This window comes from Ursus americanus, chromosome 22 (assembly GCF_024610735.1).
Source record: "Ursus americanus isolate L20-20 chromosome 22, mUrsAme1.1.p, whole genome shotgun sequence".
NCBI lineage: Eukaryota > Metazoa > Chordata > Mammalia > Carnivora > Ursidae > Ursus > Ursus americanus.
Window position 1 is genome coordinate 1,681,976 of NC_142148.1, and position 15,819 is coordinate 1,697,794.

A 15,819-nucleotide genomic window follows, 5' to 3' on the forward strand; every position below is an offset into this window, starting at 1 on the left:
CCTCTTCCCCTTACATCTCTGTCCCTTTCCTGTTTTATCACCTTCACTTCACCCTGTTACAAATACGCAGAGCGCATCTTAAGCTACCGGCGGTGCAACAAATTCACAGGAATTAAAAACGTTTCGGCTTAAAGCCCCAAGATGAGTCCATCTGAACTTACCAAGCCGATACATTTCTTTAATATACTCCACACACTGAAATCACTTCTGGTGAACATTGGGGCGGGCAACGACGTCCTGTAAAGAAGCCCCCAAGAAACAGGTGTTTATTCCTCCAGCGTGAGATTCACTTTCCGCCCGTGACCTTGCTCAGGGATGAGATTCTCGGTTTTTAGACGCATACACGCATTTGTCTGCCGTGGCGGCTACAGTGCTGTGAAGTCCCAAAGAAAGGCTTCTGCACAGGTGCTCTGGAGGGTCTCCTGGGAAACGGCCGTGACCACACAACTTTCCTTTCCCTCCACAGAGCGGGGGACAGGGCGCCCCTCCCCCGGAGCGGTTGGGGGCCCATGGGCAGAGGCCGGGCCACAAGGACACAAGAGGGAACTGAATTAACAAAACCTTTCCAAAAGCCTGCCGTAAGCCCCTTTTAAACGTGAGTTTGTTCTCCTGAGGTACATTCCTTGTCAGGCTCCCTTCCCACCGGCTTCCAGGGCAAGCACGACAGTCTCCCTCCTGGGAATCTGGGGCTGGGATAAGATGCTCTCTCCTCCTGGAAAGGGGGTCCTGAGTGGGCTGTGAATCCAGATTTGGGGGGAGGCCGCTGGACCCACACACTGAAGACAGCCATTGGCAGGCAGCCATAGCGTGGAGGGCCCCTAGAAGGTGCCGCCCGGCTCCTGGGGCCCCCGTAGCCACCCCGCACTCCCTACTGACTTCTGGGTCTGTGTAAGCACCGATGCACCTGCAGCAGGCACCCCGGTGGGGACACCTCCGCTTGGCGGCTCTGGGCTTCAGAGCAGTGACAGTGCTTGCGCTGGCCCGGGCGGGAGGCGCGCACTCCCAGGGAAGATCATGTTAGGGGCAGCCGGCTCAGGGCACACTGTCTATTTAAGGGTAATAGGGAGAGGAGAACAGAAATGCTGGAGATGAAATGGGAAAGAAAAAGCAACATTTGCGAGCACCATGGGCCAGGCTGCAGGCACCCAATGCTCGGCTCCAGCCTCAGCTCTCCTCTGGGTGCCCTGAACACTGGCAGCCACGGCGGGGCAGGCACAAACTGCAAGGGGTGCCACACGGAGGGGTGTGGCTCTGGCCAGGGCCAGGAAGGGGCCCCCCGAGGTAAGCCTTCTGTGAGTTAAGAGGGAAAAGCCAGAACTAAAGAGACACAGAGAAGAGCGCCATGGCCGAGGGAGCCGAGCACAGAGAGCTCCGCCGTGGGAACGGCCTGGGCACCCCTGAGGACTTGAAAGCAGCCCCTGTCGGCTGGGACCGGAGACAACAGGACTGGCTGGAGCCAAAGGAGTAGGCCCAGTCCTCGTCCCAAGAGGAGGGTGAACTTACAGTCCCCTATCCCAGCTGGGAGACTTCTATCAGCCATCACTGGGGACCACGTGGACATTGGCCAAGAATTCCAACTACGGGGTGGAGGAGACCCAGTCAGACCTGTCTTGTGGAAAGATGACTCTGCCCACAGCAGAGATGAGACGAGAGGGTGTGGAAGCAGTTACGGGAGCCACAAGGCACAGGAGAAGCAGTGCCAGCTGGACCGGGGTACGACAGAGGAGCGACGAGGGCTGAGGGGTCCAGACCCGTGGAACGAGGCCAGCATGTCAGAGCTGGGCAACAGGGCATGGGGAAAAGAGGGTGGCATCGGGCCAACGTGTGAACCAGATTCCTGGGGCGCTGAGGGGATGATGGCAAAGGTCCGGTCAGCAGAGCCCGGCCCTCTCTCGGACAGGCCATCTGAGCACACAGGACGTGCTCCAACATCTGCCCAGTGAATGAATGGACGAACAGAGGCAGGGACAGGGCACCTGAGCGGCCCGGTGCATGCATCTACCAGGCACGGGGGTCTAAGGCTCAGAGCGGGGTCTGGGGTGAGGCTGGAGGGCTCCCTCAAGCCACAAAGCAAGTCATCGTGGGGTGGACGGAGGCTGCCTTCTCACCGCCTCAGGATGCCAGATGCCGTCTGGGGCGCCAGCCCAGGTGACACAGGCTGGGTCGCTCAGGAGAGCCGAAGGGGCGCTCTGCAGCACAGCGGGGGCGGTCACAGATATGCTGGAAGATTCTAAATCACACCTGCACCACGACATACCTGTGCTTCTGAATTCCATTCTCTCGAGGTGGCCGCTCCCCGACCTTTCCAAGCCCGTTACTTCTGCCGGTGTCCACATGCGTCACTCCAGCGACTCTCTGATCTGCCTCTGAAAATTCCCCGGAGGAGTTCTCAGAATCAAAGCCTGCACACGACAAGCAGAATGGTCATTCTCACAGGACTGGGAAGACGTAAAAGCCCACCCCCAAGAGTCCGACCACGCGGCAGACTATCTGAAGCGCCACATCGTTTCTGACTGACACACGCTGCAACGGTCAGCTCTGCTCCCCACGAGCCCCAGGCCGAGGCGGGGAATGCAGGCATGCCTGCTTTCCCAGGAGCAGCTCAGACGTGGCCGCCGAGGTTCAGCTGTCGGGCAGGGAGTAGTCTGTCCTTGCTTCAGCGGCAGGCCGCCCGACAGCCATCAGCCCCGCCTCGAGGCTGCAGCGTGTTGTCACTGCACAAGGTCTTATTCTAGAATACAAGCCATGGCAGTAGCTCCTATGGAACAGGAACCGTGTGCCACACAAGCGCGCTGCCAGACTCACACCCGTGGGCAAGAACCCGAGTGCGGAATGCGCGGCTGGAGCTCTGCGAGCATCCCACATCAACAGAAGCTCAGGCAGCGGCTTCCTAAGGACTTCCCCACCAGGAGGGCCTTCTCCCAAAGGAACAGGCTGCTACAGGGAAAAGGTGGCCCGCTTCCTCTCACATCAGCCGGTACAGTCCACTGAGGCACATGCTTTCTGCTCCGGGGCTCGCCAGCGCTGAGCCGCGGCTGCCAGGACAACGCCCGCCCAGCCAGGGAAGGGGCTCAAGGACCGCGGCGCTCGGCCGTGACCGTGACCACTGTAGCGATGACACGAGACAGAGCGGGAACTGAGTTCCCGCCAGCCTCTCACTTGGCAGACGAAGGCGAGGCCCGGGGCATGAGGCCAGGCGGGGGAGCGCTGCCAGACCCGAAACACACACAAATCTGCTGCTATACTTTCCCGAGAATACATACAAAATCCTCTCTTCTGCTCCTCCCCGTTGACAGGGTCCCAAGACAGCACTGACACTCACCACACAATGGCTCTGAAAGGTTTGTCAACGAGCCTCTTAAACGATCGGTATTTCCTGAACCAGCCTGTCACCTCTGGTCTTCCTACCCACCCAAGAGCAACATCTACTTAATCCCAAGTCTAAACTTTTTTTTTTTAAGATTTGTTTATCGATTTGAGAGAGACAAAGCATAAGCAGGGGGAGGGGCAAAGGGAGGGGCAGAGGGAGAAGCAGACTCCCTGCTGAGCATGGAGCCCACTTGAGGACTCGATCCCAGGACCCTGACTGAGGTCATGACCTGAGCCGAAATCAAGAGTTGGGCGGATGCTTAAGGGGCTGAGCCACACAGGTGCCCCTCGCTCCTTTCCTAAAGAGACCCCACCCTGCCCTGCAGGACCTGCCCAACCGCCCCCACCCCCAGTGTCCCTGGTCCCCACAGGTTCCTCAACGCTAGGAGGTCCCGCCTGAATGTACACCCCGGAAAACAAGGCAACTCATCACTGACAGTCACGCTGAAGTCTTTTCTCAGATTAAGCCGACGCTATGTAAACAGGTTGAGCATTTTCATACACGACACGTATTTATTGTAGAAAACAGAAAAGACAGATAAGCAGAGAGAAACCTGAAATCACCTGTGATCTGATCGCTCAAAGGCACACACTTCTAATAGGTCCGTCTGTTTCTGAACATGATTTCCCTGAACCTTAAAACTTTCCTCTTGGGGCGCCTGGGTGGCTCACTGGTTAAGAGTCTGCCTTTGGCTCAGGTCATGATCCCAGGGTGCTGGGATCGAGTCCCACATCGGGCTCCCTGTTCAGCAGGGAGCCTGCTTCGCCCTCTGCCCCTCCCCCTCCTCATCCTCTCTCTCTCAAATAAATCTTTTAAAAAATAAAATAAAAAAATAAGACCTTCCCCTTTAACGGTGCTGATCCTTTGGCCAAAGTAACTGCCTAGCGAGCCGTTCATCTGGTCCGTGCTGGGCTTGGACACTTTGTCCTACTTTTCCCACAGAGCCAGAGTCAGACCGGCTCTCCGCAGTGATGCAGTCAGCACTCTGCGGCTCTCCTGGCTGCGTCACTGCACTGGGAGACTCGGTGCTTTTCTTCTATTATCTGGTTTGGAACCGAAGGACTGAGGGGAGAAAGCACTGTCCCCCGGACAGCTGCCCCCGCCACCTCTGTCTCAGGGACACGCAGAGGCGTCTCTCCAAACGGCGTGCTGCACGAAGCTCGAGTCCTCTCTGGAGAAAACTCTCCAGGCCAAGTTCAGAGATGTTCAGGAATCTGGCTACGCCAGTCCCAAGCGAAAGGAAACTTCCTACGAGACCCCGAAGAGAGGGGCGCGCCAAGGCTGGCTCTCTCACTTACAGACGCAGCCGCCCCGACAAGGGCCCAGTGGCCCAAGGACGTGAGTGCCTGACCACCACCGGGCTCGGCAGGAATCAGCGGCGAGCCAGGTGACTGCGGAGTGAGCAGTCAGGCAGACCAACATGCTTCTTAGGAGCACGTCTACGAGGAGCACTGCAGCTACGACATCACGAGAGAGGACTCGATAATTTGGCCTCTGAAAACCGGAGGCAGCTCAGCGCCTCCTGCTTCTTGGCTTTCAAAGAAGAAGTCAGTCCGGGGCAGCCAGTCCACCAACCCACTGCAACCCTGGGTCTGGAGGGAGGAGTGCGGCTGGTGAGTGACAGATGCCCTAACAGCCGGGCCTCCAGGAGACAGACGTGCCGGCACGCGCAGCCAAGCAGGCCCAGAGGGCACAGTTACAGCAACCGTTGGCAGAAGGAGCCCCTCTGACCTGAGAGTCTGTCACTAAAAACCTGGCCCAGAGAAACAGCTCAAAGCTGCTGTTCTAGCCCTCTACCTAGCGAGGAGGGAGCTGGGTTACAAGAGTCTCTTGAAGCTCCTTTCCACCAACAGAGGTCCTCAGCAGACGACACACGACGTTCCAAATGTTGACCATGAGGGGTGGTGGGCAGAGAAGGAACGGCTGGCTTGAACGTGAAGGGTCATGAGAACCATACGGTCGCTGCACACTTGCCCCCACAGGCGCGCGGGGCTTCTTCCCAGCGATGGGGAGAAGAGGCTGTTCAAAACCAGTGTGAGCTGGGCCAGCCTGGCCTGCCCTCCCCTTCGCCGCACCCACCCCCACACGTGCACACACAGGCCCCACCACACACTAGCTCCCGGCAGGCTCGCACTGTCGTCTATGGGACAACAGATGACAGGCTGTGTCCCAGCCCCAGCAATGGTAGCTCTAACATGAAGACAGCAAGGCCTGATCAGTGAGTACCAATGACACAAGAAACTGGCCATCTCTCTTAGGGTTGCTAATAAAAGCGTTCACACCCCAAGGCAAGTCTTTTACAGATGGAACACAGCTGCCCTTTCTGGTTATTGCCTGTAGCCCAGAGCCTCCCCCAACACGCTTCTGCTGAGTGTCAGTCCCAGGGACCGTGCCCCGTCTCTCGCCTGCACGGCTTTACCAACACTTCTCACACCCCCAAGGCCAAGTCTGGGACCGGGACTCTGTGGCCTCGGAGTCACTTCCTACCCCACTCACCTGTGACGGCATCGAAGAATTCCTCCTCGCCGTTCATCCTTCGGTAGCCGGGCTCCCTTGCCACCCGGTCTCGGCCTTTCTACGGAGTCATCGTACTGGACCTACATCGACATGTAAGGAATTGTACGTGGTCAACTTTCCTTCTGGTAAAAACCCAACAAGCACTGGAGATCTAAGGGGAAACACACTGCCATATACTTAGCTTTCAAAAGTTTTATGGTTTAAAAATATTTTAAAAATACCCAATCACCATTCTTGAAATCAATCTCAATTTACAATTTAAGCAAAGAAATTAAATGAATGCTCTAACAAATGCATGATTTCAAAAAATATGAAACATTCATAATATAAATATCCGTCAATGAATAACAGAATAAGCACTCATTATCTGAAGATATTTTTAAAAACCCTTACCTACAGTTGTATAAGAAAATGATAAACACTAGACTCAACACCACAAGAACCAACAAGAGTTGGCGAGGACGTGGAGAAAAAGGAACGTTCGGGTGCTGTTGGCGGGAACGCAGGCCGGTGCAGCCACTGTGGAAAACAGCACGGGGGGTCCTCACACACTAAAAATAGAATTACCACGTGATCTAGCAATTCCACTGCTGGGAATTTACCCAAAGAAAACGAAACCACTAATTCTCAAAGACAAGTGCGCCCCTGTTTACTGCAGCAATATTTACAGGAGCCAACACGTAGAAGCAACAAAGTGTCCACATATAGAGGAATGGACAGAGATGATGATGATGATGGTGTGTGTGTGTGTGTGTGTGTGTGTGTGTGTGTGTGTGTGATGGAATATTACTCAGCCATAAAAAAGGATGAAATCTTGCCATTTGCAACAACATGAATAAACCTAGAGAGTATTATTATGTGAAGTAAGTCAGAAAAAGACTAATACCACACAATTTCACTCATATATGGAGCCGAAAAACAAATGAATAAACAAAGAAACAAACAAAAAGCAGAAACAGACCTGTAAATACAGAAAAGAAACTGCCAGTTGCCGGGGGTGGGGGAACAGGGGAGGGGAGGTCCAGGCTTCACAGCGGTGCAGGCGTGGCTTGGGGATGTCTTCAATGGTGCTGTGATAGCGGGTGGTGACGGGGGCAGCTACACTCACGGTGAGGTCAGCGTCATCGGGCTGTACACCTGAGACTCACGTGATGTTGTGTCAATTATACTTCCATTTTTAAAAATAACAAGTTTTTAAAAAGAAAACAATGGGGCGCAGTTAAGCATCTGACTCTTGATTTTGACTCAGGTCATGATCTCAGGGTGGTGAGATCAAGCCCGCGTTGGGCTCCGTGCTGGGTGTGGAGTCTGCTTGAGAGTCTCTCTCCCTCCGCCCCTCCCACCCCGTGCACTAGCTCTCTCCCCCCTCCCTTTCTCTCTAAAAAAGACAACCACGGAATGATTGATGTGGGGGAAGTTGCTGGACAGGCGGAAGGGCAGGCCAGTTGCGGTGAAGTTCTCACACGTCTAGGGTTCAAACATAGCCCAGAACCTCCCGATAAAGGTCGCTACAAACACGAAAGTCACAACTATGTTCGAGTATGTGTGTCACACCGACTTTAAGCCAAGTTTCCATCCCAGAGAATTAAGGCAGCTGGATAAGGGAGCTGCTATTGACACAAACTGAAATCCACTTATATTTTCTCAAAATTATTTTAGCAGAACTCACGCACCCCTTTATGAAAAGCAGTATTTTATAAACAGTAAGAGACTGAAGCAGGTCAGCCTTATCCCAAAAGGTTTCACTTTTTATTAAAACAAGCTGAGTCTACGTCTAACTGTGTTAGTAGCACAGAGGTGGGGCCCAGAGCCCTCCCCCCGGTTCTAAGGGAAGCAAAGACACAGACCGTCCCCAGGGAGGGAGGTGCCCTCCGTTCTTAGAGTGGCGACACAGCGCTGGACCCTCTCCGGCCCTGTCCTGAGCATACAGGAGCTTTCCCGCTACGCAACAAACCAGCACGAAGTCACTCCATTCTTCCTACCCTGAAAGGCTCTCTCAGAGATCCCTTTCTCTTTCCCACCATGCGGAGCCAGGCACCAGGCAGCTTCTGGAAACACCCATACAAAGCCCCGCTCAGCAGTCCAGGATTTGTTGCCGGCGCACGTTAGAGAAGTTACCACTTCCTCTAATTCCTCTCCGACGTGACCTGTCTCATCTACAACGCACAGCAACTTGCTTGGCCCCTCTGGAAGCCACTCAAAGGAACCAGGGTCCCTGGAGGAAAAATGGCTGAATCCAGGACTGGGATCCCTCTCGGGCAGCAAGAAGCCGGGGGCTTCATCCCAAGGCCGAGGATGAGCCCACAGAGGCTCCCGCTGCAACAAGGGAACCGTTGGAGCGCCAGCACACAGCAAGAGACTTGAGACGGGCCAGATACAGCTAAGCCCTTGAGCTCCTACAGATGCTGGGAAGGAGACAAGGTGGTCACCCTGGGTGATGCCCACACACACTTCTGAAACCAGTCAACAACAGGGGAGCACCAAGCCTCCATCCAGCTTTCTTTCTTGCACGGGCTCTGGGCCACCATCTGGCCAAATGACGGAGGGGTGCTGCCAGACAGCCGTGCTCCAGCGAACCCGTGCGGAGGCAGTGAAGCTGTGTGCACGGCGCTGCTGGGTGACATACACGAGTGACTGCATCCGGTGCCAGTGCCAACCACCAGCAGCACTGCAGGACCTGAACCGGGTGCGCCACGTGCCCCCCAGCACAGGAGCACGCCGCCCCCTCTCCGCCATGGTGCACAGAAACTCCAGCCCAGATGTGGCCTGGCCTCCAGCTCTAACCACCAACTTAAGGAACACAGAGCACAGAGAAACAGGCTGAGCTCCAGCCTGACGACAGAGTTGGCAAAATCCAGACTCTCGGCAAGTCTGCAGGACAGACCCAGCTTCTTGGAGCAACAAATCACAGCGGATGGAGAGGGAGCGGGACGGTGGTCTCCCAGGTGTGCACGGCCCGTTGGCTACGCATTCAACTACACCCGGAAACGGTCAGCAAAACCTACCCAGGATGAAAGCGCGGGAGAGAGTGGAGGGCGGCCGTGATCCTGACTGAGAGGAGAGTTTCAGGGCATATACGTAGGTCAAAATTTACCATATGGTTTAAATATGGGTACTTTGGGGGCGCCGGGGTGCTCAGTCATTAAGCATCTGCCTTCGGCTCAGGTCATGACCTCAGGGTCCTGGGATCGGCCCCGCAGCCAGCTCCCTGCTCAGCGGGAAGCCTGCTTCTCCCTCTCCCACTCCCCCTGCTTGTGTTCCCTCTCTCGATGCCTCTCTGTCAAATAAATAAATAAAATCTTTAGAGATAAAAATAAATAAATAAATAAATATGGGGACTTTGTTGTACGTCATTAAACCGCAAATAAGGTATTTTTTAAAAAAGGCACAGGTGTCCTAATGGCATTCGTTACCAGAGGCCTTCTCTTTAGAGCTACACACTGAAGTCCATGTGGATGGAAGTAATGTGGAAGCAGTGGGCGGGCCAATCCGTGGCCCCAGCCGGTCACTGCGGAAGCCGGGATGGGCGCACAGGGGCCCTCGTGCTCTGCCGCCTGCCTTCCTGTACCCTAAAAATCTCCCGTGATAAAAGGTACATTAAAAGTCATGACATTTTCCTTTTTTATATGCTTTCTCACCCAGAACAAAAGTTCTAATGTTAAAAGTAAATCAATCAAAATGTATGGAAATCTTTAAACTGAGGGTATAAAATGTCAGGCTGGAGAAACGCTGGCTGTCAGCCAGGCCACCGCTGAGCACCGGGCCCTGCCTGGAAGGCCTCTCCCATAAACCCCACACGGGCACTCCACAAGGTCAATGACGGAGTTTTCACAGCACCCCTCAGGCTGGCTCACATTTTACAAGTTCAGTAATTAATTCCAACAGTCTCGAGGTCATTCCTGAAAGAGCTGGGCAATCGAACCCCCCACGGCCACAGCCCATCGACACGAAACTGTGAGTCCCCTTGCACCTTCCACCAACATCTGCTGACTGCCGCTTGGCGCCAGGCCTGGGGGGGCCCCGGGAGGCCTCTGCGGGGCAGGCTTCCAGTGACGTTCCAGCCCTGGGTCCTGCACACGCGTGTCTGCCCACCTGACCTCGCCGCAGGAGAGGGGCCCCTGCTGCCCCGGGCCCTGCAGCATTGGTCGCCCGCCCACGGGCTGAGCCGCCTGGGGCACTGGACATGGGTTTCGCACCCCCAAATCCGGCCCACACTGCGGAGGGGAGTGCAGGGCCGTGTGCATAAAGTGCCCCGAGCAAGAAGGCCATGGAACTGAGGGACACTCAGGCTTTATAACTCAGTCCTCTACCACAATAGACGGACGGACGGACGGAAAGTCAACTCTTCAAGAAACAGCATGAACAAGAAGGCAGAATTCAGTATTTCCTACATATGTTCTTCTTCAGGCAGGTTTTACTGTGCATTCAGAAGACATCTGTGAAGACAGTATTTCATGAAAGGACTTTCTTTTTTTTTAATTAGCTCTTTCTGTTCAACTGCCCCTCTTCTAACTACAGAGAAAACCCAGGACACTCAGCCTGCACTGCACATCTTCACTGGCCTCCTGTCATCTTCTGCACCGCCTCAGGCCCGACGGCGATGCCATGGGGCTGACCTGGCCTCATGGAGGACACAGACGAAGGAGGCAGAGGTCTTGATCCCTCCATGTGGGGACCTCCTGCCACGGGCTGCAGTGGACCCTCACTCCTAGCCTCTTCAGGGGGACACCAGCCCAGGACACCCCGCCACTCCTCCCAGTTTCCCGCAAAATGCCACTCCCTTGAGAACAGCCCTACCCAGCTCTTTACCGTGTGCACGGACTGTCCTCCGTACGTCCAGGAGCCTGGCTCCAAATGCAAGATGCCCCACTACCACTTGTACAAATACCACTCCAGTCTCGCAGATCCACCTGTACGATTCTCTTAGAAAAACAGACCTACTCACGTAGGAATAAGTGACTAGCTAAGGGGCCCAGAGGTTAATCTTCATGGTCAAGTCACTAAAGAGATGAACTTCTCTCTACAAAACAGGCAAGGCAACCTGGGTATGATCTTCACGAAGAAAGAAAAGGGCTCTAGCAATATGAAAACTCTGAAAGTTAAATATCAATTGTGAATTTAAATTGTCCAAAATAATATAAATTCTATCTAATAATTTAAAAATGCATTGGCAAGCATCAACCAGACGGAAGGTATGTAAGGAAACAGAGGACTTCACACCACAAACCAAGCAGGCTGAAGAAGCACAGAGCGTCACCCAACAGCAGCCGCAGACCCGCGTTCTTCTCAAGCACATATGGGTCGGTGTCCAGCAGAGAGCGGATGTCAGGCCACAAATTACATCTCCATAGATTTTACAAAATAGATCTCATGCAAAGCATCTCCCCTGCCCGTAAGGCAATGAGTTAGAAATCAGTAACAGAGGGAAAACTGGAATATTCACAAAACTGTGGAAATTAAATGGCAGGCTCTTAAGCAAGGGACCAAAGAAGAAATCACAAGGGAAATCAGAAAATACTTAGAAACAAATGAAAATGAAAATATAACATATGCAAACTTAGGAGATGCAGCGAAGGGAGTGCTGAGAGGACTCGATGAACCAAAAGCAACATCAAAAATAAGAAAAAAATCTCAAATCAACATTACGATCTAAGAAAAAAGAACAAATACCAAGGTTAGCAGAAAGAAGGGAATAAGAAGAATAGAAAAACAGAGAAAATCAATGAAACCAAAACTTGGTTCTCTAATAAGACCAACAAAATTGATCACCTGCAGCTAGGTAGACTAAGAGAAAAACAGAGAATACTCAACTACAACCGGACATTACTACCGAGTCTACGTAAACAGACAGGACTGCATGAGAGCGCCGTGAGCAGCGGCGTGCCAACCAACCGATACCCTCACTGAAACGGACAGATCCCCAGGAACACAAGACCTACCAAGAGCACCTCACAAAAAAAACAGAAAATCTCTGACTAGTAAGGAGACTGCACCAGTAATCAAATATCTTACAGGGAAGAAAAGCCGTGGGCCTGAGGGCTTCACTGGTAAATTCTACCAAACATCTGAGGAAGAACTAACACCAATTCTTCTCAAACTTTTCCAAAAAACCGATGAAGAGGGAACACTTCCTAACTCATTCTATGCGGTCAGCGGGTCCTGAACCAAAGCCAAACAGAGACACCACAGGAAGAGAAAGCCACACACCAATATCCCCAATGGACGCAGAGGCAAGAGTCCTCAACAAAACCCTAGCGAAAGGAATACACTGAGACACAGTCAGCAGCACACTGAAAGGACTAAGCACAATGACCAACTGGGACCTCTTCCTGGGAGGCAGGCTGGTTCAACATATGAAAACGGATTTAATGCGTCACCTCAACAGAATGACAGGGAGGAAACACATGGTCATCTCAACTGATACATAAAAATCATTTGACAAAATTCAAACCTTTTCATGATAAAAACACTAACAAACTAGCAGCAGCAGGACTTTACCACAACATAGTAAGAGCTGTATATGAAACCCAGCAGCAATCCAACAGTCAACGGTCAAAGACTGAAAGCTTTTCCTCTAAGATCAGGAGCGAGACAAGGATGGCAGTTCCTCAAAAAATTAAAAACAGAATTACCATATGACCCAGCAATTCCACCTATGGGTATATGCCCAAAAGAATGGAAATCAAGATCCTGAAGGTCCTACTTGCACACCCGTGCTCATAACAGAATTAGTCACAATAGCTAAAACACGGAAGCACCCCAGTGTCCACTGCGGGATGAATGGACAAGCAAAATGGGATCTGTACGAACAACGGACTATTATTCAGCCTTGGAAAGGAGGGAAAACCCGCCACCTGCCGCCACAAGAATGAACCCTGAGGGCACCGTGCACAGTGAGATGGGCCAGTCAGCAGAGGACAAATCCCATCTGAGGCTACGTGCATGAGGTACTTAGGGAGGAGTCAAATTCAGACAGAAAGCAGGACAGTGGCTGCCAGGGGTTGGGGGAGGGGGTTAGCGTTTAATGGGAAGAGAGCTTCACTTTTACCGGATGAAAACAGTGCCAGAGACAGGTGGCGATGACAGTCGCGCAATGCTATCAATTATTTAATACCACTGAAACGCACACTTTAAAGTGGTTAAGACGGGGGCACCCGGCTGCCTCAGTCAGTGGAGCGTGTGACTCTTGATCTCAGGGTTCTAAGTTCAAGCCCCACGATGGGGGTAGAGATTACTCAAACTAGTTTTTAAAAAATGGTTAAGGTGGCTCAGTCGGTGAAGCATCTGCCTTCAGCTCGGGTCATGGTCCTGGGGTCCTGGGTTCGAGTTCCGCATTGGGCTCCCTGCTCAGCAGGGAGTCTGCTTCTAGCTTTCCCACTCCCCCTGCTTGTGCTCGCTCTCTCTGTCAAGTAAATAAATAAAATCTTTAAAAAAAATGGTTAAGATGGTAAATTTTATGTTATGTATATTTTACCACAACTTTAAAAATTGGAAAAAATACATAAGCAAGCAGTACAGACAATAAATTCGTGATAACGCACAGAGCTCAAAGGCACCGGGCGCTAAGCTCACACAGCATTACACTGAAAGGGAAAAAGTCTCCATTGTTACCAACAGCGGGATTCTAAGAAGGGACCCGCATCCTCATCTCACATTCCAGCTCCAGAGACTGTTTCTCCTTCTGACGGTCAGAGTCAGAGCAGAACCCCTCTGGCTCCCTCCCACCAGGAAACAGTGCGGCCACGCGACATCAGGCAACTGCGGAGCCAGGACAGGCGCAGGGAGGGAGGCAGACATGGACACTGAGGTGGGGGAGAGGGGACCCCAGGCTGGTCCCGCCCCCAGAGGTCACCTGCACGGGGCGGTCACAGCAGAGGCCTTCCCAAAGGGATCGCCGGGGAGACACGGGAGGGCCCGCGAGGAGAGCAGCCTCAGGAACTGGACATTTGCTCAAGCCACCGACCACCTAAACCCGAGCTGCCATCATGCCCGTCCGAACGGAGGCGAGCGGGCAGCGGCCGCCTCCACCAGCATCTACAAGGCTCTCAGCGCCCTGTGGCTCTTAGTCAAGGCCAAATGCTTCTGGAAACCGGTGCGCGTCCACAGTGCGGAGGACATGGGGAGCCGCAGATGAGCGGCGGAGCGACCCAAAGTCTCCGCTGCCTCCCCGCAGGGTCTCTCCTTCTCCAGGAGCCGCCTGGCCGGCGGACCCCGGGAAAGGTGCTCCCGAGACACTGAAAGGTTAGCAGAGTGGCCCACCAAGAGCAGGAAACACAGTCAAACAGAGCTGGGAGACGGAACTCAGGAAGAGTGAAACCCAGGCTGAATGGTGATGCTGACACACCTGGAGGAGAAGGCCGCCCCTGGGGTGGCCCACAGCCCGCCGGCTCTCTCCACCAGGCAGCCCCTGAGGCAAGAGCAAGGGGCCCCAAGCCACCCATCCCCGTGCCTCCAGAGACCTCACCCCTCCCACAGCAACGCCACCGTGGGCAGACAGTGCTTCTTGGCCACAGGGTCCTTGTGGTCACTCATGTTTTAGCGTTTTAGTCTTTAAATGTCTGCTTTGCAATGAAACCCACCTGTCACCTAAAGACCGTCACCCTACTGATGCCCACTATGCCACAGTTCCCAGTCTCCTTCTTCTGTAAAACACCAAACGTGAATGGAAAGGAAGACTCAACAGCCCCGGCCCCACAGCCATGCTGCAGAACGCCCAGCCCCACTGGGGACGCTCTCATCTGCTTGGTCTGGTGCGGGAGCCACTGGCTGCGGGCGACTCTGAGCACCCAAGACGTGGCGCCTGAGACGCGGCTGATGTGTCCGACAGAGGGAACGCTCCCTTTTGTGCAATGCTAATGAACGAATGCTCTCCGCTCCAGCATCCATCCGGGACACAGCGCTCCAGGGCCTCACCAGGCTGAGAGCATGCGTGACTTCCACGCTGACCGCCCGGCACCCCTGGAAAGCTCTCGTGGTCCCGCCACACGGAAGGAGGCAGGTGGAAAGGAGGTGCCCGGCAGAGCAGGGAGGGGTGGAAGCAATGGGCCGGTCCCGCGGGCAGCAACCTTCCCAAAACCCACCTGTTAGATGCGGCACAGTAAGGACATTGGGCCAGCCTGCTGTTTATTCTAATTACCAAGCCCACACTGGACTGCTCAATTTGCACTCCTTGAAACGTGCCTACTGCCACCTGCTAAGGAAAGGTCGGGCCCTCCTACTCCCGCAGCGGGTGGACGACCTGCTCTACTCGCACGGCCTCCTCCCCAAGGAGCGCATGCGGCTGTCTGGCTCCCCGCACACACTCCCTGGGCACCTCTCACACACCCGGGCCTCAGGGACCATGGGCAGGAGTGGAGACGGACCTCCTGGACACCGCTTCCTGAGACCTGTGTGGAACGTGGTTCCACCCAGGGGCACGCAAAGCTCCATGAGAGTGCCGTTCTCAGAGCACAGTGAGGGAGCGGTGTGCCCCTATGTGTGTGGCCTCAGTCTCTGCTTTCCCCAGGTCGGTGTCTTCATCCCGGAAATCAGCTGCCTGATGCTGCATGGGATTTACAGCTTCGGCACCGCGGGGCAGACTCGGCTCTGCTTTGCACAGATGGGCAAGCACAGCCCTACCTCAGGAAGGCGCTGCCGCCCATCCAGACCCGCCGGGCCGGCGGAGCAGCCATCGCACAAGGACTGCTGGGTTTTGTTAGGAGTCCACGCGAGAAACAGAGCGCTTCTAGGCCTGGGGAAGGTAAACGAACCCATCGTGCTATGTAAACAAACGTTGGTGTTAATCGCTGATTATTTACCCTTTTCCATGCCAACAGGGTGGCCTTGACAGGCAGGTGGAGGGTAGGCCGGCCTGGCCCGGGAACAGCGGCAGCCAGCAGCGTGGGAGCCGCACTTGCTGCTGGGACTTGGGCGGGCCACCCGGCTCAGGAGGT

The 15,819-nt window shown here is 54.2% G+C and overlaps 1 protein-coding gene across 1 annotated transcript in view; it reads right to left on the reverse strand.

Moving 5' to 3' along the window:
* OSBPL2 (oxysterol binding protein like 2) overlaps positions 1–15,819 on the reverse strand; it is a 40,432-nt gene that overhangs the window by 19,182 nt on the left and 5,431 nt on the right. Inside the window, exons 2-4 of the mRNA XM_045795208.2 lie at positions 5,867–5,967; positions 2,258–2,402; positions 162–237 (exon numbers count right to left, since the gene is read on the reverse strand). Coding sequence (XP_045651164.1) covers positions 162–237; positions 2,258–2,402; positions 5,867–5,903 — 258 coding nt within the window. The 5' untranslated portion in view covers positions 5,904–5,967. The remainder of the gene's footprint in view (positions 1–161; positions 238–2,257; positions 2,403–5,866; positions 5,968–15,819) is intronic.